The sequence below is a fragment of the Carlito syrichta genome, unplaced genomic scaffold, assembly GCF_000164805.1.
Source record: "Carlito syrichta isolate Samal-C Ts95f unplaced genomic scaffold, Tarsius_syrichta-2.0.1 Scaffold301555, whole genome shotgun sequence".
Lineage (NCBI taxonomy): Eukaryota > Metazoa > Chordata > Mammalia > Primates > Tarsiidae > Carlito > Carlito syrichta.
In genome coordinates, this window is record NW_007245651.1 from 669,592 (window position 1) to 696,083 (window position 26,492).

At 43.3% G+C, this 26,492-nt stretch overlaps 1 protein-coding gene across 1 annotated transcript in view; it reads right to left on the reverse strand.

Annotated features, from left to right (window-relative positions):
- Positions 1-1,111: 1,111 nt before the first annotated feature.
- The window catches only part of PROM1 (prominin 1), a 97,792-nt gene continuing 72,411 nt past the window's right edge, over positions 1,112-26,492 (reverse strand). Inside the window, exons 13-27 of the mRNA XM_021710806.1 lie at positions 24,910-25,033; positions 23,229-23,332; positions 22,140-22,224; positions 20,244-20,387; positions 19,541-19,612; positions 18,442-18,534; positions 16,446-16,499; positions 14,872-14,952; positions 14,671-14,739; positions 13,322-13,414; positions 10,709-10,824; positions 10,185-10,208; positions 9,718-9,786; positions 2,721-2,760; positions 1,112-1,528 (exon numbers count right to left, since the gene is read on the reverse strand). Coding sequence (XP_021566481.1) covers positions 2,745-2,760; positions 9,718-9,786; positions 10,185-10,208; positions 10,709-10,824; positions 13,322-13,414; positions 14,671-14,739; positions 14,872-14,952; positions 16,446-16,499; positions 18,442-18,534; positions 19,541-19,612; positions 20,244-20,387; positions 22,140-22,224; positions 23,229-23,332; positions 24,910-25,033 — 1,144 coding nt within the window. The 3' untranslated portion in view covers positions 1,112-1,528; positions 2,721-2,744. The remainder of the gene's footprint in view (positions 1,529-2,720; positions 2,761-9,717; positions 9,787-10,184; positions 10,209-10,708; positions 10,825-13,321; positions 13,415-14,670; positions 14,740-14,871; positions 14,953-16,445; positions 16,500-18,441; positions 18,535-19,540; positions 19,613-20,243; positions 20,388-22,139; positions 22,225-23,228; positions 23,333-24,909; positions 25,034-26,492) is intronic.

Here is a 26,492-nt window from a genome sequence, read left to right on the forward strand (position 1 = left end):
AGTCTGACCAAAAAAAAAAAAAAAAAAGGAATGATGTCTGAGACATCATTGTGCTTTTAGGGTAACACTTTTTTTTTAGCTGGGGTTTCATTCTGGTCACCCAGGCTGGAATGCAGTGGCACAATCCTGGCTCACTGCATCCTCAACTTCCTGGCCTCAAGTGATCCTCCTATCTCACCTTCTGGTGCACCACCATGCCAACTACTTTTAAACATTTTTGTAAAGACAAGATCTTGCTATGTTGCCCAGGTTAGTCTCAAACTCCTGGACTCAAGTGATCCTCCCTCCTCAGCCCCCAAAAGTGCTGGGATTACAGGCATGAGGTACCATGACGGCCCAAACTGATTATAACCTTACCACTGGGGTAGAGACCGGGAAAAAGAGATGGTTAACAGAATGTAGGCTTATCCGAAATATTTTTTTCTAAAAGGAAAATCTATTTATGTACTCTATTATTTAACCCTTTGCACTCTGATGTCTCCTCTGAGAGGACATCATAAATCTAGCAAACCATTTGGATATTCCCTCTCAGAACATCAAGAGATTGGTGATTATACAGAAAAACTTATGCCAGGGCAATTTTTCAAAAATGTATGTTTCCTTTAAGTTTTCCATTCAAATTACACAAAAAAGCAAATAGAGATGGAATGTATACTGAGATAAACATTTAAAAAAATTAGCTGGCATTATGTAGAAAGAGAATGTGTGAAGTACTTTCACAGTAGTGCGGACACTTTTTTGTAACAGAAGGTAGAAATAAAGAGTATCTGTATAAGAAAGGCAGGTGGCCGGGCTTGGTTGCTTAGCCTGTAATCTTGCGCTTTGGGAGGCTGAGGTGAGTGAACTGCTGAGCCCGCGGGTTCGAGACCTGCCTGGGCAGGCGAGACTTCATCTCTACAATAAATCAAAAAATCAGCCGGGCGTGGTAGCGCATGCCTGTAATTCCGGCTACTCAGAAGGCTGAGGCGGAAGGATCGCCGGAGTCCTGCAGGTCGAGGCTGCGGTGGCCGTGAGCGGCCACTGCACTCCAGTCTGGGCGACAGAGTGAGACTCCAACTCAAAAAAACAAAAAACCAAAAAAACCTCTGGTAATAAAAAAGTATACACATAATTTACTAAACACGAAATGTATCTTTCCTGTAAACGGGTATGTGTTTAGCACACTCCACATGTGGCAACATATTGAAAATCGAGCCATCCTGTCTGAATAGCTTTGTCATACAGAACTGCACCTATTGGGAACAAACACCTCATAATATGTTGTAGTGTCTAAATAGAAACCCAGTGTAAAAAAGTAAAAAATCAACAGGGGCGGGGGAACCATCCTTGAAGAGTGATGGACACATGGACTATGAACATGGCTGTGTTCATTCCTAATAAAGCACTACCCAGAGACCCACAGCGCCACTTCCTTGGTGCCTGCCCGAGTCACTGTGTCGCACCAGTGTTCCTCCTGGATTTGGAAAGTCCTTGTAGACCCAGAAACTATCAAACATCTGTGATCCTTTCCACTTTGAGTATCTTGATGCTGAAATAAAGGTTAAACAAGATTTTAGAAACTGGCTCTGAGTGATTAAAGAGAAAACCAGGAATGCATAGTCTTAATGGTTCCCACCAGGAGCCTAAGAACTATGGAAAACATAAACCTGTTCAAGAAGCAAAAAAACATGTTTGTTGCAAGTTTGTTAAAATATAGAAATGCATTAAAAAAACTTTTAAGTTCATAATACTCAAGGTACATAGTTGGTACAGATATCTAGAGGTTTTTTTAAAAAAATCATTATTTTCATAAAGAAACAGTCTCACTATTTGCCCAAGCTGGAGTGCAATGGCTATCCACAGGTGTGACCATAGCCTTGAACTATAGCCTTGAACTCCTAGGTTTAAGTGAACCTTATGCCTCAGCCTCCCGAGTAGCTGGGACTACAGACACAGATCCTGGTGTCTGGCTTAGTTTTTTACCATCCACACACACAATTATTGTACAAATAGATAGATACACACATATTTATACAGTCAATGTGTGTGTATACACATATAGGGAGAGTCATTGAATAACATATACAATCGTTCCTCACTATTCATGGGTGATTGTTTCCAGAACCTTTCCTGTATACTTTAATCATCTTTAGGTTACTTATAATAACCTAGGACAATGTGAATGCTACATAGTCAGTTATACTGTGTTGTTTTTAAAATGTATATTATTTTTATTGCTGTATTCTTATTTTTAAAAATATTTTTGATCCACAGTTGATTCTGAGGATATGGGACGTACAGATAGGCTGTGCACGATGACTCATGACTGTAATCCCAGTACTTTGGGAAGCCAAAGCGACAGGGCTGCTTGAACCCAGGAGCTAGGAGTTCAAGACCAACCTAGGTAACATAGCAAGATCCCATCTCTCTCTCTCACACACACAAATTAGTTGTATGTGGTGGTGTGTGCCTGTAATCTACTTGGGAGGCTGAGACAGAGGATCACTTGAGCCCAGGAGTTTGAAACTGCAGTGAGCCATGATCGTGCCACTGCACTCCAGCCTATGTGACAGGGTGAGACCCCAGCTCAATCAATCAATCAATCAATCAATCCTAATATATAACCCATACTCTGAGCTAGATTTCCCACTTAAAGTTATTAGGATTAGTCATGTTTTAATGTTTAGAAAACTAAAAACAATAGTCCTATACGTACTCTTACATGAAAGCATCAAACTTACCTCAAGCAATTTCAACATCAGCTATCAACGTTGTGATGGGCTAAAAAACAAAAGATATAGAAATATAACACCCCCAGGCAATGCTGTGGGTGGTTTTATCACCTGTGTGCCGAGAAGCAGGCATGTAACTAAAGGTGACAGATGAGTCTAGACCACACCTCAAAGTTTATCAGGAAGAATGTGTCAGATAAAACAACTATTCTTCTATCTTCTGTTTGTATTGCTTTTAAAAAGAAGATAAAGAGAGGATAAAGAGGATAGACAGAGAAACGATGACAAGCACAACTGTGAATATTCACAATTTAAGGCTAAAAGTGGTAAGGGATCACTAGGAATATGTGTTGAAGACTTCAGACAAGCAGAAACCAGACCACAGCAGCAGGTCACAAATCTGCCCCAAGCCTTTTAAAAGTTGCCTTCTAGCACCAGAAGTCAGAAGCAAATGGAAGTTCTGCAGGGGCTTTTTACCACCACAAATCCATGGTGTGAGATCAGACAGTGAACTTGTCCTCTAAGTGACTCTCTGTCCTCTCAAGTCACTCCACGATCATGGCCATGATAACCAAAAATGCCTACACAATGGGGAGACCAGTGAACTTCCTGTGGGAGGCCTGCAGTTTTGACTCTGGCACCGCCCTTCCTGACTGTGACTTTGGGCGATCACAACCCCTCTGAACCCGCAGGACGCACCCTGCCCTGCCACAGTGCTGTGGCAGGCACAGGAAGCTGGGGGAGGAAGCACAGTGAGGACATCAGAGGACCCGCCAGGCACGGCGCTCCTTCTAGTGTTTCCCTTCAGAAGCACTGCGTGTGCTTGGTTCCGAGTGCCTCTTTTTGCACTCTTTTTTCTGCTTTCAGCAAATAAACAAATGCTCTATTGAGTGGGGCTCAAGGCGTCCATGGAAAAGGGCAGACACAGGGGTTGGCTCAGTCTCCTGCTACTGTCTACAGCGCCGGAACCGGGGGCTGAACATTATGAAGAACTGTGGGCTCTGGCGATCACGTCTAAAGGACATCTCCATTTGCCTTCTTAAGCAGATGGACGCTGGGCACACTAACTGGACCACTGCCGCCCTCCTCCTTCCCAGCTGTGCCTCTCCTGGAAGTCCTCCAGACATGGACCACTCCATCCTGGAAAAGCGTGTGCTCTGGAGACCTCTGAACAGGGAAGGAGCAAAATAAACCAGTTTGAGAATGTATTCGTCCATTGTCTGCAGCTACAACAGAACACCAGAGACTGCATAGTGTATGAAAAAGAAGAAGAAGAAAACCTTATTTCTCACAATTCTGGAGACTGGGAAGTCCAAGATCATGGTGCTGAAATCTGGTGAGGGTGAAATTTCCTTGTGCTGCATCTCCCACAGAAGTGCAAGTGAGTGTGCAAGACAGCGAGGGAATGGGGTCAAACTTCATCTTTTTATGGGGAGCACTAACCCAATCACAAGGGCAGAGCTCTTGTGATCTTATCACCTATCGAGTCATCACAATGGAAAATAAAAGTCAACATGAGATTTGGAGGGAACATTCACACCCTAGCAAACAACTAAAGCCAATCCTGGAAGCTCCTGATGTGAGAAGAAAAACAACAGGCTCTTAGATGAGACTCTAGCTGGAGAATACATTTCTTCAGACCATGAAGAATCAGGCTCCGAATGGTAACTATCTGGGGGTCCAACACAATAAAGTAATAAAATAAAGGAGGTTGATCAATGGCAGCCAGGACATCCTCAGAGCAGACGTCATACACTGATGGTGGCATGTTTGAATTAGCTTAGATTCAGTCTTCAGATCTCAGGCAACACAGGACTCTGGGCAACCTGACCCAGACAGGAGGCGGCACCTGTTTGCCACGGGTGCACTAAAGGTCCTGGCCTCCTAAAACCTGAAACGTTACACAAAGCTCAAGGCTCTCAGCATCCTCTACCAGACGTACGCAGTCAGAGCACGTGCAGGCCAGGATCAGTGGCTGCCCATGCAGTGTTCCCTGGGATCTCTGTTTCTTCCTTGAGGTTACAGAGGTGCCACTGTGCGAACCCCTCCTACTCCCGTCTAAGAACCTACAGCACCACACATGAGAAACACCCTCGGTGGCACAACGCCAGTTTGTAGATATGGTTTGCTGAGCCCCATGGTACTTTTTCTCAACATTGTTTGCTAACACTAAAAAAGGGGAAATTTCACATTAAAATCAGGTTTCTCTTTTTTTTCCCCAGAGAAACTAGACTTTCTGGCAACATCTGCCTAAAATTTGTTCCTTTTTCTGACCACTTGGTAATGTTCACAGTAAAGGCTGAGAAAAGTAATCAAGTTTTCCCATGGTCTTTCTACCTCTGTTTTGGGACCATTTCTTTGCCTACCTGTCTTTAGGAGAGCAGAAGAAAGAATAGTTCAAAGCTAGGGCTAAGACCAAGCCTTGGCCATGGCCTTTACGTCCCTGAGACTATCTGTAAAAGAGGCAGTGACAGTGGCCTAGAGGGCTGACCTGAGGACTGCATGGGGTAAGGCAGTACAGCTGTCCTGCCCCGATTCCTGGACTGCCAGACTGACGCTGGTGTTTACCTGCTCTTAAGTCTCCTTCCTCACCCCTCCGAAAGTGACTTTCCTTTTGCACTCTGAAGCTGGAGCTAGAAAAAATAAGTTTATCTACACACACACACACACACTCTCTCTCTCTCTCTCTCTCTCTGTCTCTCTCCTCTTCATTCAGAAGAGTCACTCAGTATTTGCCAAGAAAAATATGCCTCCACTTTTTCTGCAGACTTCGAATGAGAGGCAGAAGCAGCACCAGAAAGAAGATCCAGGCTTATCTAGGTTTACATGAAAGCCTAGTGCCTTTTCCTTCAAACAAAAGTAAACCGCAGACCATGGGATGGACTAATCACAAGTTGGTCGTGTGTGTGGTATGTTTAAGGAATTACAAAGATAAAAGAAAAAGGAAGGGAAAATATTAGCTTAATAAACTGAGTTTGCCACTCAAAGGCAGCTCACTTTAGGGCTTCTATTTAAGCAATTTTCCTGGGAAATTCCCCATGAAGCAGTATTCATTGTCAAACTGCTCCTAACTTGGTAAGTACTGGTGTCCTGATTTGCAGAAGGCTTTTTATTTTTTTCTTCTCCTTTTAAGTCTGAGAATGTAGGAGGTTTTTCTTAAAGAGCCAAGCACCTTCTCCATGCACTGATCGTTTTCTTCCCAAACCTAGTTCTGTCCTGAGATGCAGGCAGCAGCTGAAAATGTTTGGTGGTAAACACTAGGGAAATCACAGTAGCAAGACCCTGTGGAAAAGGCAAGTTCACAGCTTCATTTGTGTGGGTCTCCCTCGTTGTCTTTGCTACTATTACTAGTCCAGTTGGCATAATGACTGGAGACTGAGGGGAGCTGGCTCCGCTAACAGTTCAGAAACACGTGTTCGCATCTTCTGAATCGCCTTTGAGTTCCTTCCATCAGAAATGTCACAGCAATAAGGAAACAATCTTATTGTTATTATTGTGAAACACATACACTTAAATAAGGGTTTACACTGGTCAAAGGGTGAGTGTTTTACCTTACAACCCTTACAACCCTAAGCAAATAGGACTTTTATCATCACCCTCTTACAGGTGAGAAAACTGAAGGTCAAGGACATCACACAACACTTCCACAATGACATACGGAAGGACAGCAAGGACCTATGCCAGCTGGGACCCGAGACACCTCAAGGAGGGTCTTGGAGGAGCAGAAGTGAGTCCCAATGTCCCCGGACTTTCTAGTCATTTCCTCACGTTCGGAAAATAAACCATCTCTATGAACTGACTTAACACTGACTATGGCTTTTTCTTCACTGCGCCAGAAGAGCTGAAGACCCAGGACAGCTACCAGGGTTTCCACTGGAATGTGGCAACCCAGGAAGGAAAACAAGCTCCAACCGAAGTGTTACCACCAGAGGTGTTTCAGCAAAACTTATGTAGACCGGCAGTCATTCTTCAATACTTTTCTCTTATTGAAACAAAACACTTCAACTCGCCCTCGGGACTATCATATAGAATACAGAATATGGAAAACAGAAATAGTTCTAATTCACTGTGACCCATGAAGCTCTTCCGATATTAAGATATTCCTAGCCCCATACGTTACAGGCATGTGACCTGATGGGCGCTTTTCAAGAACAAATCCTTCAAATGTCTGTTCTGAACGGAATTACCACAGAGTCATCCTAAAACTTTACGTCTTTAACACAACCAGGGTATTTAATGTATTTTAAACTCAATAGTAGTAGTCCAATATGAACTGTGCATCAGCAAGTGAGAAGAGTGGCATTTATCTCTCAACAGCATCTTGGGCTGTTCTAATAGGTTCATGTTTTCCAGCCTCGTCATTTCCTTTGTCCCGTACAGCACGTCAAATCCAAGAGTTACTAAGTCTTATAATGTTCCAACTATATGCGTAAGAACTAGTAAATAAGAAGAGCCACAATAAGCTTCCTAAACCTAGAGACTTCGGCAGGCAGCCTGGCACTGAATGGGTACTTGATTGTCCTCTTATTGCCGCTTGAAATAGAAATCTGCCCTTCTTTGTAGGAAAGGGCTTGGGCAGGGGCATGACAAGATGGTAGATGGGAGACTCTTGCCTCTCTTCAGCACTCAGCTCTGAGGTGAAGAACTAGCCAAAGTCTAGCTGGCTGAGACGATCATACCTAAATGACAAAGGACCCGTGGCAGGACTGGTGTGCTGGGAGGTTCCTGACATCTTAGAGTCTGTCTTGTCAACGTGCAAACTGATATCTCCCTTTCAACTGTGGAAGGACTTCTCGGATGCAGCACACTCTTCCAGGTCTGGCTAACCCTAACCCTAACCCTAACCCTCTCAGAGAGCCATGGAGCTGCACCTTCTAGATTCCCCTTTAAGAAGGACTTGCCTCCAGCTGTGGGCAGCACGGTCAGCTGTTGGAGCCTTCAGGGTCCAACTCTGCTGCAGATCGGCTCTGCCCAAGGCCTCATCCTTTCTGTGACAGCCCTATCAGTGACTGGGAGGGATGGGGTTACAAAGGCTCAGTTGGGCCCCCTGGGGGCAACTCTTGAAAGGCAATGCTTGCTCCAGAGCTCCTGCCAGGTAGGCCAGGCTTTGGCAGCCCCCATTGACTTCTTCCCTTCCTTTCACATCCTCTTGCACTCAAGTCCCACCTTAGCACTGCCTCCTGGAAACCCTCCTATGCCACCAGGCTTGCCTCTCTCACGTGTCCTCCATGCAGCCTCAATGATGCTTCTTGGTACAGGGAATACTTTTAGAGACTTCACAACTCAGAGGTAAGCACCGTGAACCCATTCTACAAAGTCAGAAAGTCCTAGAAGATCCGATGTTAGGCAACATAGGTAGTTGAGAACAGCTTTCCTGTGATCTTGAAAATTCCAGTCCCTAAATATAAGAAACCCTCCAAGCATGCTACACCATGAAAGGGAAGGCCAGCCTATGATGCAGGCAACTGCACTGTGTACCCTCCCTAGAGCACACCTGGCTAATGGACGGCTGTCTTGAGTCAATCTTCAAATCCATCACAACATGCACTCTAGCAACCAAGTCTAGCATATTGGAAATAGCAAATGAGATGAAGTCAACTGCCACTTCAGAACTTTAATTTAAAAAAAAATTATTATCATTTCTGCTATAGTCTGAATACCTGTGTGCTCCTAAAATTCTTATGTTGAAATCCTAGTCAAGGTGATGGTATTAGGAGGTAGGGCCTTTTGGGAGGTGATCACGTCACAAAGACACAACTCTCATTAGTCCCCTTAAAAGAGACCCAGGAGAGTTGCCTTGCCCCTTCCTCATGTGAGGATGCAGCCAGAAGATGCCACCTATAATAAGGCGGGACCTCACCAGATAATGAATCTGAAAGTACCTTGATCTTGGGCTTTCCAGCTTCCAGAACTGGGAGAAATAAACTTCTGTCGCTTATATTCTATCCAGTTTAAGGCATTTTGTTTCAGCAATTCAAATGCACTAAGACGATTTCCCTCACCCTAAATAGCAAATTAAAAGTTCTGAAATTTTTGTAATGATCAAAGTGTTAAGTTAGGTAAACCTTTATCCCCTTCTGAAAGGACAAATTTTAATAACTTTCTAGCTGTGTTCATCTTGAAATCTGACAAAGGCGGAGCATCAACTGTTACTAGACAACATCACTTAAGATAAGAATGTGCCTGATTGGTAAATTGCATCTGGACTAGGAGGCCCTAAATGCAAACATCTGGTGAAGCCAAAGCTGTGGGCTTCCTTGAATGTGGTAGCTTTTTTAACTGGATGCCCATATGGAGCATTTAAGGCAAGGTGGATATTCCTATGTATCAGTGTTAGGCTCACTACTTTGCACCTGAGATATCACTTGCAGGGGACAAGAACACTGGCTAGGGGCCAGCTGCATGAATGTAGGGGAAGACCATGCCCAATGAAGAGGATGCCCCCTGCACATCACAGCACCATGTCTTCTGAGCAGACAGATCTCTGGTCGATGTGTGGGTTTTAATATTTAGTGAAGGCTCGAGTTGACTGATAAACATCTCAAGCCATAAACGTTCCTTAATTCTAGAGAATGTAAAATCATAAAGATTTTGGAGAAAGGATTGGGGTTCTTTTTTCAATTGAGTATACATAGTTAACTTATGGAAGAAAAGAAGGAAAAAAGGAAGAGAGGAAGGGAAGAAGATTTTAGAACTGTTACTACTCCATTTATTTGGTGTGGAGAAATTTTAAATGGAAGGTGTACATGCATTGAATCCTTAATGATCTACTGCTATACATAGCATTTTAAGATGACACCAAATTTTAGTTGTCAAAAAATTCCCATCGTTTATTGACTATTTAAACTCATGGCATCATGCAATGTTATGTAGGGCATGATGGGAGACTAGCATTGATACTGAATCACACAGAGAAGTGGAAGCATGCAGAAATCTCAGTGTTGGATCTATAGGAGATGAGAAAGTTTAGCACAGGACAGGCATGCACTTCCAGACTTTGCTTTACCTTGTCATAACAGGATTGTGAATACCATATAAATGATCTTTATGATAACCATAATTACCATTTTCCATACTGTAACAGAAATAAATATACCAAAAACAACATGTTATCTCTAAGATGAAGTATTTACATAATGGATTACAAAGATAATGTAATGGTCACAGAAACGTATGTAATAAATCCATTCAATCTACAAAGAAAGTAAGAGGGCATATTTACATTTTGCACCCTTTAAGGACCAAAGTTCAAAATGATTACTTTACAGGTTATTAAGTCTAGCATCTAAAATTTGCATTGATTCAACAAGTATTTTTTGAGCACCTTCTATGTGCAAGCCCTCTTTTTAAGAGGTATCACAATTTATTTTTCCCTGGACAGATGTTATTAACTTAATTTTAAAAGTCCATTACACAATAATATAAACCTCCCCCGTCCCATCTATAAATAGTTTAAAAATAAAAAAGGCTTACTTTTTCATGGGTATAGTTTCAACACTATGAAATACAAAAAAAGGGAGATACAATTATTTGTTACTATTAATGTTCAGTGGCTACACACTCCACATTTTTACTCTAACATGGACACTGACGATGTGAATTAATGAGAAACACATGTTTAGGTGATGCGTGAAGTGAAAAAGGAAACACACAAGTTCACCAGATAGAGTGAAGGCAGAGCCAAAATGGAAAGCAGTAAAAACAGTTATCATAAAGTAAAATGCCAAGTCCCCGAGAGAGAGGAACTGCAAATAAGAAATAAAAAGGCTGATTAAGGAAGCTGAGAGAATTAAGCAAGAGGAAAAGAAAAAAAAGCATAAGAAAACAGTATAACAAAATTTAAAAAAACACCTGAACAGGAATGACCCACTACCTCAAAAAAAAAAAAAAATTAAAAAAAACAAGTTCCGTCCCACCAGAGCGCATCTTCAGTGGCTCTTTGAGGACAGCAACACATGGAAAATGACCCCTGCCTCCATGGAAACTCGCATACTTACTCATCATACACATCCTCCGAATCCATGCGACGGTAGTACTTGGCCAGTTTGACGGCAAAAATTAGAGCCGGAAGTAAAAGTACAGTAGATTTTCCTATGCCAAACCAAAACAAATTCTAGGAAAAAAAAAATCAGGAGGATTACATGCTGGAATTTGGAAAATAGAAACAGCAAAAACACAAACCACTTGTCTGGGGGAAATTTTTTTTGCAATTTAAAAAATGTATTTGTGGACCTGTGAGGATCTCACTATTTTAACCATGCTGGTCTTGGACTCCTGGCCTCAAGCAGTCATTCTGCCTCAGCCTCTCAAAGATCTGGTATTACAGTTGTGAGTCGCCGTACCAGGCTTTTGCAATTTTTTAAAGTGAGTTTTCATTTTGTACTTGAAAACCAGTTGTGAACTGCAAATGAAGCAAGCATTGTGTGAAGGGCTACATATTGTTAATTCATTTAATCTTTCTAAAAACCTTGAGTAGATCCTATTAGTATCTTTATTTTACAAAAGGGGACCAGAAGCAGCAAGTGGTGAAGCCAGGATGTGAATCTCGGACACTCCAAAACAACTTCTAACCATTCCCCAAACGTACTCTCTTTGTTGCCTGAGTGTTCCACAGTAAGAGCATCGGTGGCCAGCAGGTACGAGTTTAAATCCCTTTCATAAGTTGTTTGATATTAAGATGACTAATGAACCTTTCTGGCTTTGTTCTGCATCTGAGTAGTTGAGACGACAGCATCTTCATCCATACATTAGACAGAAGCAATGCTTTAACTGCATATTAGAGTCTCCACAAATGTTCCATACTTAATTTACCCAATCTTGAAACTAGACCACAAGCCTGAATTTAATCATGTTTCATCTAAAGAGCAATACTAAAGTGTCCTTTTTAAAATAGTTGCCAATATTCGTAAGTCAGATCTTACATTTAAACCTGGATTTTCATCTTTTCTTGAAAAATCTGAAGTTCCCACTCTTAACACTGAATCCCTGTTCCCACAAGGCAACAGTCCTTGTTCCTTCAAGAGGGGTATTTGCCTTCAGTGTGGCAAAGTTCAAAGCATTAACTTTTGCAGGATGACATTCAAAAGTATTTAATCTTACAGACATAGGAAGGCATCGCTGGTACAACCCTGTGGGTACCATACATGAGCTGAATGCCACTTCTGGGCAGCATCTCACACTTGGCCTACTTTATAAATCAACAACCTGCTAGGTTCCCACAGAAGTCCAAGTCTGAGGCCCCTGCCTGAGAATTCCGCTGTCAGTGGTACTATAGCATCCTACCATGGGGCCAAATGCCACTTGGACATAACAACCACTAGGACCCTTACAGCTTGACCCTGTATTTCTGCTTTGCTCCTGGCTGAGTTATGTGGTGGAGACACCTCTTTGGCCCCTTATATTAAGTCAGTTTGTTCTTTCCTCCCTCCATGTTCTTTTATTAGATTTCAATGTTTTAAACCTTGTTTTGAGAAGTTACAGCTTTATAACAGCTGTATTCTTTTTCTGGAAGCTGCCTCAATCCCTTTGGGAACAACCAAGACACAAAAGAAACATGTTAGCTAGCCTGTAGTCTCTTTAATTGATGGAGTGAGAGCCTGGAGCGCTTCCTCACTATTTAAACCACTTGCTATAAAATTCCAGCCTATTATCTTCCCAAGTATGCTCTAGGCCTCTCCTCCGCTTGTCCCTGATTATTTGTGGAGAAGCATCTGGTAGTTTTGTGATTTGACTGGTTGGGCGTGGGTGGTAGAGGACAGATACAGGGAGAGCTCAACTCAGAATCAGGCCCCGACTCCCCCAGTGAGGGCTTCAACTAAGGCCAGCAGCAGGGCCTAGGTCTGTGGGTTGGAATCCTTCCCACTTGGGTGTGAAAGTCCATCCAGCAGACAGGGGGACACGTGAATGAGGGAGATGGACAGAGCCATATGAATGCACGGAGGCAGAGAGCTACCTGGTCATCCTTCATTCATTCAGTGGCAGAACTGTCTGCCAGGCAATATGCCAGATGGACACAGCCCTGAACACATAGGCCCTATACTTACAGAGTCTAGTGTGTTGGGAGACAGGTCTTCATCCAAGAAACACAAATAGATAGTCCAGCAGAGACAATGAGAGAATCAGCTAGCAGAGAGTGTCTTTGTCTGTCGAGGGGGAACAGAACTGAGGAATAAACCTGACTAACTTAAATTTACCATCCCAATGGTCATATCTCAAAGGTCTTTTAAGTGACACATTAAGTTTGGTGTAGCTTTGGGGTTGTATATATAGTCGCACTAAGAACTCTTTTGAATAATAGCAATCTGCACACTAATGACTGTTTCTTTCTGATTATTCTGGACAGATAGTAATTTTCCTCTCGAGGGTGTCTCCTAACATCTGCAAATATACTTCTCGTAAGGAACAAAGATATATAGCTAGGACTTCAGCTTTTCTTTATTAGGCATCAAGACACATCGATCTAAATTTTAGATTTTTAGGGTTTACACTCTAAAACTGTAACAGACTCAGGCAGAAAACAAATATTATAGTGTGGATTCCAATCTGGGGAAAAAGCAAATCAGAGATGATGGATTTATTGTGTCTACTTCTTTGAAAGATGAAATTCTTACCAGAGGATCAATAATGTTGCTACACAGAAAGACATCAACAGCAGAATCTAGAGCCGTGGCCACAGGTTTGCAGGATGCCAGTTTCTCACTGACCTGTGGGGGGTGGAAACACAGGCAAATTTGAGCCACATCCACAAAAATCCACAAGGACTAGACATGCCATTTACCTTTGTCCTAGTTTTGCACAAAGGGATTTTCGTGTCCTCTAAGACATGGAGCTGACAGTTGATTTGTAGGGATGAGTTTTATCTACATCATATAAAATTACAGTTGGTCCTCTATTCTGTGGGTTCTATATTCGTGGATTCAACCACAGATCAAAATATCAAAAATATTCAGAAAAAAATGGCTGCATCTATATTGAACATGTACATATTTTTTTCTCTGGATATAATTCTCTAAATAATACAGCAACTATTTCTATAGCACTGACATTGTATTAGGTATTATAAGGAATCCAGAGATCATTTAAACCATATGGGAGGATATGCATAGGATATATGCAAACACCACACAATCTTATACAAAGGACTTGAGCATCTGTGGATTTTGGTATCTTCACGGGTGCCTGGAACCAATCACCCATGGGAACTGAGAGAAAACCTTATAGGCTTTAAAGCAAGGCCCTACTCTTCCAGAGCCTCAGTTTCCAGTTTTCTTTCTTTCTTTCCTTTCTTTCTTTGTTTCTTTTGAATCAGGGTTTCACTCTGTCATCAGGATGGAGGGCAGTGACACAATCATGGCTCACCACAGCCTTGACCTCTTGGATTTAGGAGATCCTCCTACCTCAAGCTCCCTAGTACCTGGGACTACAAGTGTATACCACCATGCCAGCCAAATTTTTTTATTTTCTGTAGAAATGAGGTTTGGCTATATTGTCCAATCTGGTTCCAAACTCCTGGGCTCAAGTGAACTTCCTGCCTCAGCCTCCCCAAATTGGAACTATGGACGTGAGCCACTGTGCCTGGCCCTCTCATTTGTTACTGGAACAATAAGACCCATCCTACAGGACTCTTTTAGAGAATTAAAAAGTACCTATCTCCAGCAGTGTTTCAGATCAAATCTTTTACTTAACCCCTCTGTTATCTGACAAAGGATGCAGGGAGACAATGAAACCATTCATATGAGGAAGATGAGCAAAGGGAAGAATCAGACGGGACTCAGGAGGGGGGATGTCCTCTGACCTGGTGGGTAGACCCCAGAAGTCTTGGTCTCACACTTCCAAGTCCTTTCACTTACCTAATACCGAATTGTTGGGAATCTAATTTTATTTCCTCCAGATTTTACCCTCGAAAATGACTATTCTAAGACATGGCCTCCTTTATGCTCATAAAAGATAAACGACTCACAGAGTACTCGACCCACTGCAGATAATGCTCAAAGTATCCAATTATTGTTCTTGCATACTTCTTAGTTTCCTGGAAAGAAATCAAAGATTAGTAAAATCACTAAAATGACGAGAGCATACTTAAATCCCATAGATATTTAATCTGTAATGTTCACATGCCCACTTACTGAAGATGCTTATTTTTTAAAAAAAGAATACTCACTTCAACAATAACAGAGGAAATATTGTTTGTGACGAAATTCTGAGCCGATTCCAAAGAGTTAAGACTCCTGTTCACGTTCTCCTGGAAAACATCGGCAGTGCCAGGTGATAAAAGGACTTCATTAGACAATCTGCATATCGATTTGAGTACTGTCACCTAGCCCCACGATACCATGACCTGGACCTGCCCGTGAGGAAGATGACGGAACTGGCCCAGCCTTGAAGGCAGGGAAGGAGATGAGTACAGAGGCACAATTGCTTTGGCCAGACACTGGGCTTGTCCATAAGAACTGCCTCCACTGCAAGGCTGGGGGGAAGGTGGATTAGGCTCCCTTCACAGACGGGGAGTTGATCCCTTTCAAGATCACCACACTGGGAAGCACGTGTGCATCTATAGTCCACACTCTCCGCATCATCGCATCAGACAAAGCCTCTGCCAACCCACATAACAGCCTGGTGCAGATTAGAAAAGGGGTCTGCAGAAGGCCCTTGGGGCACAGAAAAACTGGCTCCTCTGGCTGGGTCTCTTGTGAAGGGCATCATGCCACTGTACATCGTGACCCTGCAAGTCATGTCAAGGTGCACAGAGGTAGCAAAGCCCCTGCATGCAGTCACCAGTGTGTCTGCCTCCAGTTTCCCTTGGCACACGCTTATAAAATGGCAACCATGATTAGAGGCAGAACGATGATCCCAGAAGAGAGGAAGCCTAAACATCATCAGAGGAACGGAGTCACAATTTTGGTCTCACTGAGAAAAGTGAAGGGAGGAACGTTTAAGTTTATCCTGTGGTGTTAACAACCAAAATCTCTTGTCGGCAGCCCACTCCATTCAATAAAGAAATATTTTCTGAGTTCCACCTGCTGGCATGGTGAATACAAAGGTGAATACAATGCAGGCTTGGAGCTCCATTGCCATTAAGGGAAAGGGGCCCAGGAGTGTCCCTGTGATAGACTGCCTTTGCTGTACAGGATTTATTCATGCCTTCCCTGATACGGCTTCCCAGAGCTTGGAGTTTTCCTCCCCTGCCCAGGTGATGATGGGTGTGACCATGTGACTTGTTCTGGCCAAGGCAATGGTGTCGAGGTGGCTGTGTGCCTGCTCTGAGCAGTGGCTTAAGGGACAGCCTGTGATTCCACTCATTCCCTGAACTTCTGTCCTCCACTAAGAGGATATGAGGGGCCCAACCAGGAGCTGTTCCTTCAGGCTCATTCTCTAAAGGGCAAGGCATGTGGAGAAGCCTGTGGTGAACCCAGCAGTGAAAATGAATGCTTGTGGTGAAAAGGCACTGACATTTGGAGGTTGTCTGTTAGGCAGCATTATCTCCATAAACGTGACCAATGTGCCCTCTAAGATTACATCCTGCACACGCAAACACAGCTTGCACTTATGTGTCTAACAACCTACTAAGATGAAGTCTACACCTATGGAAATACTTATAGGAAAGGTGGGAACACCCATTGTGGTATTTTAGATGGGTAGATAACTCAGTGTTTTTTGCTTGTTTGTTTTTGAAGTACCTACACAAATCAACATTGTACAACAAAACCCAATGACAGAAAAAGAGTAAAACCTTACCTTCAATTTACTGCTTATGCGCTGAAGTACCTTGACACTTTGGTATAAAGTGCTCTGGTGAACAAACATAGATAACATTTGCAAAATTAATACACAAAGCTGCAAGATCGAACAACATGTGTCCTCCCCTCCCCCAAGACAGTCACCAAATCTGCCTTTATACTGTAATGGTCTCATTCTAGAAAAAAATAACAGATATAGGTAACATTGTGCACCTTTACCCATTGTTAATGTGTAACTCTGGTGACAAAAAAATCAGGATACATAGTCTAAAGCCTCGAAAGGTAGCACATCGCATGCAAGGTATCCAAGAAAACTCTCATAATTAGGTTTGCTCAAAGTGCAAGTTATTATTTAAAACAGAGCCTGCCCAGAGGAGTGGTTAACCTGAATGGTTTAGACCAGAGCATGGCAAACTTCATCTGTAAAAGGTCAGCTAGTAAATACTTTGCCCTTGTAGCCAAAAGCAGCCACAGATAGTCTGAAGGGGGCATGAATGTGTTCCAGTAAGACTTTATTTACAAAAACTGGCAACAGGCTGAATTTTGCTCTGTGGCCTATAATTCCCAGGTGCCCTAGTTTGCCAACCTCTGGTTTAGACCATGGGTCATTTGCCTGTTTGTGGACAGGATGCCCTAGTTCTGAAAAGGCAAAGGAGTTCTGTCTACTTGAAAAAAAGCATTTTAATGCAAAGCCAGCTTAAAATGTTAACAAAGTTGTTTTAGGCATAAATAAGTATAGCAGAAAATTGTAAAAAGAACAGGAAACAAATTAAGAAAGTTCATAGAAAGACTAATTCATTTAATCAAATGAATTAGGAAGCCGGGAGAGAAAAAAAAATCTAGTTCTTGAAGGTTTGGATGTTGGAATTGATTCAATTTATATGCTTTTCCAAACTGGAGTAAGCTGAATCTCAGATTCCATAGTACTTCCCATGACAACTGCAAACACGACCCCCACACGGGCTCAATAATAATTCCTCCTACGTACTGAGTTCTGCAGAGGTCAGGTCTTTCATCTCTATGGACCAGGTGAGCACGGCAGGAATTGTTCCCACCATTTTTAGAAGAAGAAACTGAGAAGCTGCCTTTGGAGAGGCAGAAGCAGAACTTAAAACCAGGTGTGTCTGACTCCAAAGCCCATATTCCTTCTTTGCTACAAACTGTCTTTGTTGTGTTGAAGAAAGAAGCCAGAGGGTGGTGAGAAATAGGCTGGGCATGGTTACTCAAACCTGTAATCCTAATACTTTGGGGGAGGCTGAGGTGGGAGGATCACTTGAGCCCAGGAGTTCGAGGCTAGCCTGGGCAGCATAGTGTTATCTAATCTCCACATAAAAATCAAAAAATTAGCCGGACATGGGGGTGTGAGCCTGTAGTCCCAACTACTCAGGAGATAGAAGGATAGCCTGAGCCCAGGAGGTCAAGGATGCAGTGAGCTGTGATAGCTGTGATTGTGCCACTGCACTTCAGCCTCAGTGACAGAGACCCTGACTCAAACAAAACAAAAAGAAGAAGCCAGAGGTGGTGACAAGCAAATGAATGATATGGATAGATGGGGAGAGAGAACAGCGTGACCATTGAGACAGGCGACGGAGCTAAGCGAGTACATACAGAAAAGTACTTATCCTCACCATCACCTATTCTAGACAAAGTTTAGAGGAGGAGAACTGAGGAATGAGTGAAAGTAAGTCCACAGCACTGCAGCTAAGTGCAGAGAGGAGCAGGGTCTGCTCACAGCAACAGAAGCCAGAGCGAGGTGCAGGAGACAGTCACAGATTGCATCTAACTGCTCATACTCAACTGGAAAGAAGAAAGGAAACAGGCAAAAGAGGGTGGTGCAGATTAAGCTTTGTCTGCTTTAAAAGCACAGCTCAATTTCCGAGGTGGAGGCCAATCGGATTGGACCTATGAGATGAGCATGTGTTTTAAGGCTCAAAGAAAGCCAGCTGGCTGCAGGAGAGTTAGCGCAGGTCACAGCAAAATACACAAATTGTTACCAGTGACTGTTCCATAGGAAGGACTTGTTGCTGGTGAATCCCTCTAATATCGTTTGCATCTTTTTTCAGGGACTGCTTCAAAAGTCCTGAGGGCTAACAAGAAAATAAAGTATCAACATTGTCCTTCTACGCTCAAAGCATCCTCTAACCACAGGGGCCCTGGGCAGCCATGACATAAGCATGAAGAGCTCCTTGTACGATGACGGATATGGGTAGCCATGGGGACTGGTGGGAGGGACAGTGCCAAGACACCCGGCTTTAAATCAAAGAACCCTGATCTCTCAGCAATAACCCACACTCAGGAGCCCTTGTTGAGTGCCAATGGCTGTGTTCTCTCTCCACCTCACCATTACACAGCCACTGTCAGTCACCCCATCTTACAACTGAGAAAACCAATACTCGACTGAAACATCTTAACTTAACTCATACCTAAATAGTGTTTAATACATTAATGTGTAGCAATCCTGTAAGGTAAATACTATTACCCCCATTTTACAGATAAGGCAGAGAGGGGAGAAATGTCTTGCCCAAGCTCCCATATCATAGGCTGAGTCAGAATTGAAAACTGGGTCTTTCTCTGGAGCCCAGGTCATTTGTCACCATGGTGACAAATGTATCTGGAAAGGGTCCAGCTAAGGCCAGGTAGTCCCCAGCCGGTAGAAGAGCTGATGAAGGGGAAGTTCATCACTTACTGTCGGCAATAAAAAGTACCCCATGGAACCCTCTTCCCACACCCTCAGGTACTATGACCCACACTTCAGGAAAAACCACCTGCATACACGCATACGCATGTCTGGAGGTGGAGGGATCGACAGGGGTAAAAGCAGATCCAGAACGAAAGCAGGGAGGGTGCTCACACTCAGAGCGGAGGATGGGAGTCTCTGTGGTCACCCAAAACCACCCCACAACATTCACGGCTCAGAGAGGTTTGGGTCACAAGGCAATGACTGGAGACGGGAACCTCCAACATGCACAAAAGAGGAGTATGAACAAGGGACTGCCCATGGTGTACAGAGCCTTTTCCGTAGCCTCCCTAGAACGGCATTGACATCTGACACCTAGGACTTCTACAGCATTTAGTTGGATGGTCTGAACTCACCATCTGGTCTGCTTTGGCGGATAGATCATCTGCAAATGATACAAGATTTACGTTTGCAGGAGATTTGTCAGTCTATAAAAGAGTGGAAAAAACATGTATGGATATGAGACTTTTAAACCTTAACAACATCGAACAGGCAACAGATTAAACAGGGTTCCATACCCATAAAGTAACCAAGGAAGCTGAGAAATTCTTACATGCGTGACAACATCTGCACTCTTATTTATACATTTAAAGTCATAGTATTTTCAATATTATTATTCAACCATAACAAGGAATAAGATACTGATACATGCTGTGTTGGCTGAACCACAAGAACATGCTAAGTGAAAGGAGCCAGACACAAGAGATTATATATTCTATAATTCTGTTTTTAAAAAATATCCAGACTAGGTGAACCTATAAGCGATAGAACACAGACTGGTGGCTGCCAGGGTGTTGGGGGAAGAGGGAGTTGGGGGACTACTGCTAATGGGTACATCATTTGCTTTAGGGTAATGAAGATGTTTCAGAACTAGACAGAGGTGGTGGTTGTGCGACATTGTGAATGTACTAAGTGCCACTGAATTGCTCACTTTAAAATGATTAACTTTTTGTTATGTGAAGCTTATCTTAATAAAAAAAAAAGCCCAAACCAAAAAAGACATACGCTTATCCAATACTAACTTCCCCCAGAAAGATCAAGCCTGAACACGAGTCGTACCTGAGCCAAGTAGGTGGCATAATTTATTTTGTCTATTCCGCAGTCCGCGAAATCCTGAAGGTTTCTTTTTCCTGCATCAACCAGCAGCACGACATTAACATTTATGTTCATATTGTCAAACTCACTGTCAATGCTTCTAGTACGCTGTACAAAAAAAGAAGTTGTACATCGATCCATTATTCTCCAAGAATGTCACACACTTAAGAGCAGTAGAACACCCAGGAAAATGCATGCACTTGACTGGCATCTCTTCCTGGTACTTTTCTTTCTGTTTCGCTCCTTCCCTACCTCCCTGCTCTTCCTTTTGTCCCATGACAGGCACTCTTTGAGGAAGCAAGACGCAAAGCCAAAATAAAATTCTGTTTCCGCCCTCAAAGACCTCCAAGGGAAGAGGCTGTGTCAGAGAGGCACATGGAGAGATGCGGGCACCGCATCGGGATACCTGGGACTGGGGAGAGGCCCCCAAGGAAGGGGACTGGGCAGGATCATACAGAGTGGGGGTAACTTCTGAGCCCCTGGCCTTCGCAAACAGAGATGCTGAAAGAAACAGGGTAGTCTGGCATTCTAGGGAAGGGACCAGCATGCATGAGAGCCGGAAGCAGGAAGATAGGGAAGATATTATTTGGGGAACCATGTTTAGTTACTTGGGTCTTCACACATTATGGAACATGGTTGTTGATTTGGAGTTGTCCTAACAGCCATTCAGGAGTTACTGGTAGCGTGGAGTGCCTGAGTATCCCGGGCAGCACACTCTCTTCCTACTACCCACCATAGACCCCAGAGGATGGCTCGTGTCAATTTAGGGCTGGGTTATAAAATTGTATTTTCTTCATGTACACATAAGGAGAATTTAGGAAAGATAATCAATACAAAATTCAAGTATGCCTCTTTGCATTTGAAAACCATCAAGCCATCACAGCTTCATGCTACCTCTAGGGGCCTTCTGTGGTTTGCCTCAGTGGGAAGGCTTGGGACTAACCTCCTCCCTTGGTATCCTCTCTCAATCTGGAAGCCCAAAAGAAAGAGAGCTTCTAGATTCTTTCCTGAGTAGCTGAGAAGGGCAGAAGAGGCCTCCAAGTATGACAACTGGAATGGTCTAGGCTAATGGCACCTTAGACCTGGGCAGCTGAAACTCTCTTGCTCTCTCTTTCAGCCAGTGCGCTCTGGAATGGCCTTTGTTGGAGTTTTGTTTTGTTTTGGAGTCAGGATCTCACTATGTTGCCCAGGCTGGTGTGCAGTGGCTAGTCACAGGTGCAATCACAGCTCACCATATCCATGTACTCCTGGGTGCAAGCAATCCTCCTGCCTCAACCTCCTGAATAGCTGGACTTAAAAGCGTGAGCCACGGCTCCGTTCCTCAGAGTCTTAGGACTCAAGATTAGAGTGTGGGCTCAGGCAAAAGAGGGGAGGTTATTCTGCTCCACCTGCTTCCATTCCTTCTGCCTCTTACTAGCTGAGCTCACCAGAGCCCACCCTGAAGTCCTGCGGCCACAGCGTGATTATAAGAAATGAGGATGGAGTGAATCATACTTCCTCATGCCACATGTCCAGCTCTAGAATATGGCGGAAAGAAGGAGAGCCAGCCTCCCTGGGGAAACACTGGGACCTCCACTCTCAGTGAAATGACATCATCCATGTGAAGTGTCAACAGTGAGCCCCCTTTAGAGGGCCCTGGACAACCCTCAGGAAAAACTCAAGCTGCAAAATACAACTGGTTGGGTGGGGAGAAGATATTTTACAACCAGACGGAGCTGAGGGTCGCACAGTGAACTAAATGTCACTTTCAAATGGTTCATTTTATCGACTGTGAATTCCAGCTCAACTTTAGAAAGAAAGACAACTGGATTTGGCAAGGAAGTGCATATGTTGATTCTGTGACCGATTCTGATTACTCACGTCTTTAATGTTAAGATGTTCACTGATGTTGAAGCTGTTCTCCAGGTGAAGAGAGGCATAAATGCCTTTATTTTTTTTGCAGTCACTATGGGGATAAACAGAGAAATCATGACCCAAAAAAGTAGTTGCAGCTGCCTGTCCCCTGCTGAAGATGAAGAGAAAAGCTCACTGTTTCTCTTTGTCTCATCTGTGAACACAGAGTGGGTCTGGGTGTCTCCAGTGGCTACACAATTCCCCCCAGAAACCACTACTCCCAACTTCTTTCCCTGCTTCATAATAGTCCCACTTTTGGGGAAGAGGACTGATCAATATGTCCTTCCTTCTCTCTCCTTTGTGCTATTTCCAGAACTGCTGCGAGTTTACAACCTGGGAAGAAATAAATTCTCATTTAAAAAAAACACAAAACGATACTTGCTAGAAAGAGGTGCATTGCAAAGTAGATCACGGGCTTTATTAAATTATTCCATCAAGCCCTTGTCAAGACCACCCACCCCCTCACTTTACCAGGGTGGAGCTCTACTTGCTAAATGCATGCCTAGACACAAATCCTCATGGCAAGGATGGTGATAGGGAGGAGCCGCAGAGATCCAAAAGGTCAGTACAGTTTGACTGTGCTGGGTCAACTTGGTCCCTGGGTGGGATGGCCGAACCTCTTTGTACCTGGATCCTAATTCTAAAATAGGTAAATCCCTTCTCCACTGAGCTGAGAAGAGTGGGGCTCAATGAATGCATACTCCTGCCATAAAGACAGCCTCATCCCGGATATGGCATCGAGCTCTCGTTAGATGGCTTTTATTTAGGGTAAGGTGGATCTTGAAAAGAGTTCTCACAGGGTCCCTTTACAGCACCTAAAGGTCACCTTAACCAGAAAGTCCCAGGGATTAATGGAGAGAGGGACCCCAAAAACATCTTCATTCCACGTGTCTTTTTGGTTTCATTTCTACTATTTCTTTGTAATAGTGAAGAACAGCTTATCTCTGAAACTGGAAAGTCTTATTATTAGGATTTCAAAATACTTTGAAAGCAAAATTCACATCCCAGGAAAAAAAATATTATAAACAGAAAAATGTATAATGTAAATATTAATACCTGTAAACTTGTTCAAAAGTGAGCCTAATTTGTGATTTATTAAACAGCATGCCAGAGAGATAGTATTCCCAATTGTCATTTAGTAAATAAGGTGTGTCCAAAACCTAGAACAAATTAAAAAATGTTTTTTTAGAAAAAGACAGTTTTACACTAACATACATACATATAATGAAATGAGTATTCTGTTAAATATATTTCTGAGATTTTTTATATCATTTTTCTCATTGAGTCTAACTTAAAATTAGAAATAATAGTGATTGAAATAAATCAATTGACCACTGGGTAGTATCAATCAGAATTAATGAGTTTATGTTTTCTGGGAACTCTTCATTTTAATAAAACAAACACATTAGATATAGAAATAGAATAGACAATTTGATTCTGAATAGCTAATGCAATGCCTAAAAGTATATCTAACAATTCATTAAATGCCTAAGAAGTATCTCTGGTAAATGATGACTGATATTACCAAGGCATATAATAATGCTTCACATAGGGTTAATATTTGCTTAAAAATGCATAAAGAAATTCTAAGAATGCTAAAAACAGTGGCTTCCATGTAGAGGATGAGAGGACTCCCAGGCGGACGGAGAGCTGTGTCTGTCACCTTGAGATGAGCCTTGAAACAAAGGACCCAACTCTTCACCATTTCTCTCTCTGGACAAAATGAATTAAAACTCACAGACTCTCTGCCTCTGCACCACACATATTTATGATGGGAAAATTAGTGCACAACCATGTATGTTCCTGAGAGATAGAAATGGTTCTGAAATATCCTCTACTTTTTAAGAATCACCTTTCAATGACTCAACACTGTACAGGAGATAATGACGCCTGACTTGATGTCTTCTTCTTATCTTTTATCAAGAAACCAAATAGAGATAATTTGACTCATTGGTGCTCTCGATTTAATCTCCCTTGACCAACTGAATAACTAAAATACAACAGCTGGTTACCTTAGTAGTCATTCACCTGATTTCATAATAGATTTGAGGTAGAAAAGTACATATACAATAAAGGAGGGAATTTGGAATATATTTAAAAATCAGAATCTGAAGAAAAACACTGAAAAGCCAAAATCAGAAACTAGACTTAAACCAAAATGCTTTACGAGTAAACATTAACGAGTAAGACAAAACTGCCAAGTGCCTCGAACCCCCACCCCCCAGTCTGTGGGAGTTGGTCTTGGAGGCGAAAGTGATGCTTGAATTAAATTCCTGATCACCCCATCAAATATCTGTTAGGGACATATCTATTAGGGACATCCCTCTGCCCAAGGCATGGACATTACTAGTCTCTTTCACTTCAAATTTAGGGCCCATCTGTGTGGTAATCTTTGTCACCTGGGAAACTTCTCGGGTGTGTGGGAGGAACCTGGGAATTCATCATCTGATGTTCTCAGCCACATTTAGAAACTATTGCTGAGAAGAGTTTTATTCTCCCAAAATGTTATCAATCCATATTGATGGGCAGGTCTTAATTCCTGGCACTGACTTCACTTACAATAATAGGAATACTACCACTTTTTTTTTTTGCTTTTAAAAATAGAAAGAATCTTAACTTATTGAATTTGAGTCAAACTGCTCATGTGTGTGCACTGCTCTTAAAACAACCCCCAAGACAGCAGGAAATCCAAGTTTCTGATCAAGTCCTCCCACAGTAAGTGGAAAGTCACACTTACCCGGAATAACTCTCTGCTTGAGTAAGGTTCACAGACCAATTTCTCCATATTTACACCAACAACAAAAGTAAGAACCACAATGATCATCAATATCCAGCAAAAGAGAAAACTTAATCCAACACCCCTGAAAAAAAGTATGAATAAAATGAGTAGCTCTACAGGAATGATTCAACATCACCTACTAGTACTTGCTAAGTCTACCCACATGATGTGTAAAACAGATCTGGAGTTTTCCATGTTTTGCAGGTTAAAGAGATCAGCCTACCCAGGAGTGAAGAGACAAAGTGGTGATTGCCGTGACCTCTCAGTCCCTGACACTTAAGTCCAGAACTCTTACATCATATGCCTAGCTTACTTGCTGTCTAGAATAGCGATTCAGAGCTGGGATTCTATACTTTCCACAAAGGACACAGTGGATAGGGGGTGGTTCTGAGGTCAACGTAGCTCTGCAGCCAGCAGGATGGTGGACAACGGCGTGAACCTGCTGCAGGGCAGGCAGGGATGCGCTGGACAGGGGATGGGGGAACAGGGGAGGGGAAACTCCAGGGTAGGCAGGGGTGCACTGGACAGGGGATAGGGGCACTGAGGAGGGGCAGAAAGCACAGCCCGATTTCTCCCTGAATAAGAACACTAGTGGCACAGTGTGAAGGATGGGTGGGCAGGGCTGACATGGATGAAACACCACCAGAGGCGGTTATCACGGCCCAGGGTGGCAGCCTGATGAGGCAGGGGTGGTGTAGACAGGCAGTGGATGACAGTAGGCGGCAATGCAGCAGGATGGGGTGACAAGATGGGGAAGGGGCTCCAAGAGCAGGACCAGGAACACTGAGGCTCTGGAGAGAAAGAGAAGGTTGATGTCGGTCTTGGGCACTGAGACATCACAGTGGAGATGCTGTGCAGAAGTCAGTGTGTTTGGAGCTCAGATATCTGGGTTACAGACACGCATGGGGGAGTCGCAGCTTGGAAACGATCATTTATCCCTGGGGCTGGCTTGGAGACAGAAGCAGCCTAGGGGGCTTCAACATTGAAAGTCAAGTGGTGGAAGGAGAGCCAGCACACAAGACCCAGAAGAAGAGTCAGAGAAGCAGGAAAGAAACCCTGGGGGTGTGATGTCCCTAGAGGGGATAGAAGGAGCGTTTGCAGGAGGAGGGCTTAGGCCACTGTTGCAAATGTGCTGTCTTCACAGACTACAGACAAGTGGAGTGATGGGGAGGAAGCCAAACTGGAGTGGACTGGGGAGCTGGAGGGAGACAGGAATGGAGACAGCAAGCCCAGATCATTCTTTTGAGAGCTCTGCTGTGCAGGGAGGAGACCGAACCGGTAGAGGCGGTGTTGGAGAGGTTTTCTGTTTCTAATTTTAAAGAAGGGGGATTGGAGAGGTTTTCCATTTCTAATTTTAAAGAAGGGGGATTGGGTGGCCGAGATAGGACAACTGCTTGAGCCCAGGAGTGCAAGACGAGCCTGGGCAACAGAGTAAGACCTTTACAAAAAGTTTTAACACATCTGTAGTTCCAGCTGCTCAGGAGGCTGAGGCAGGAGGATCGCTCAAGGCTGCAGTGACCCACGACTGTGCCACTGCACTT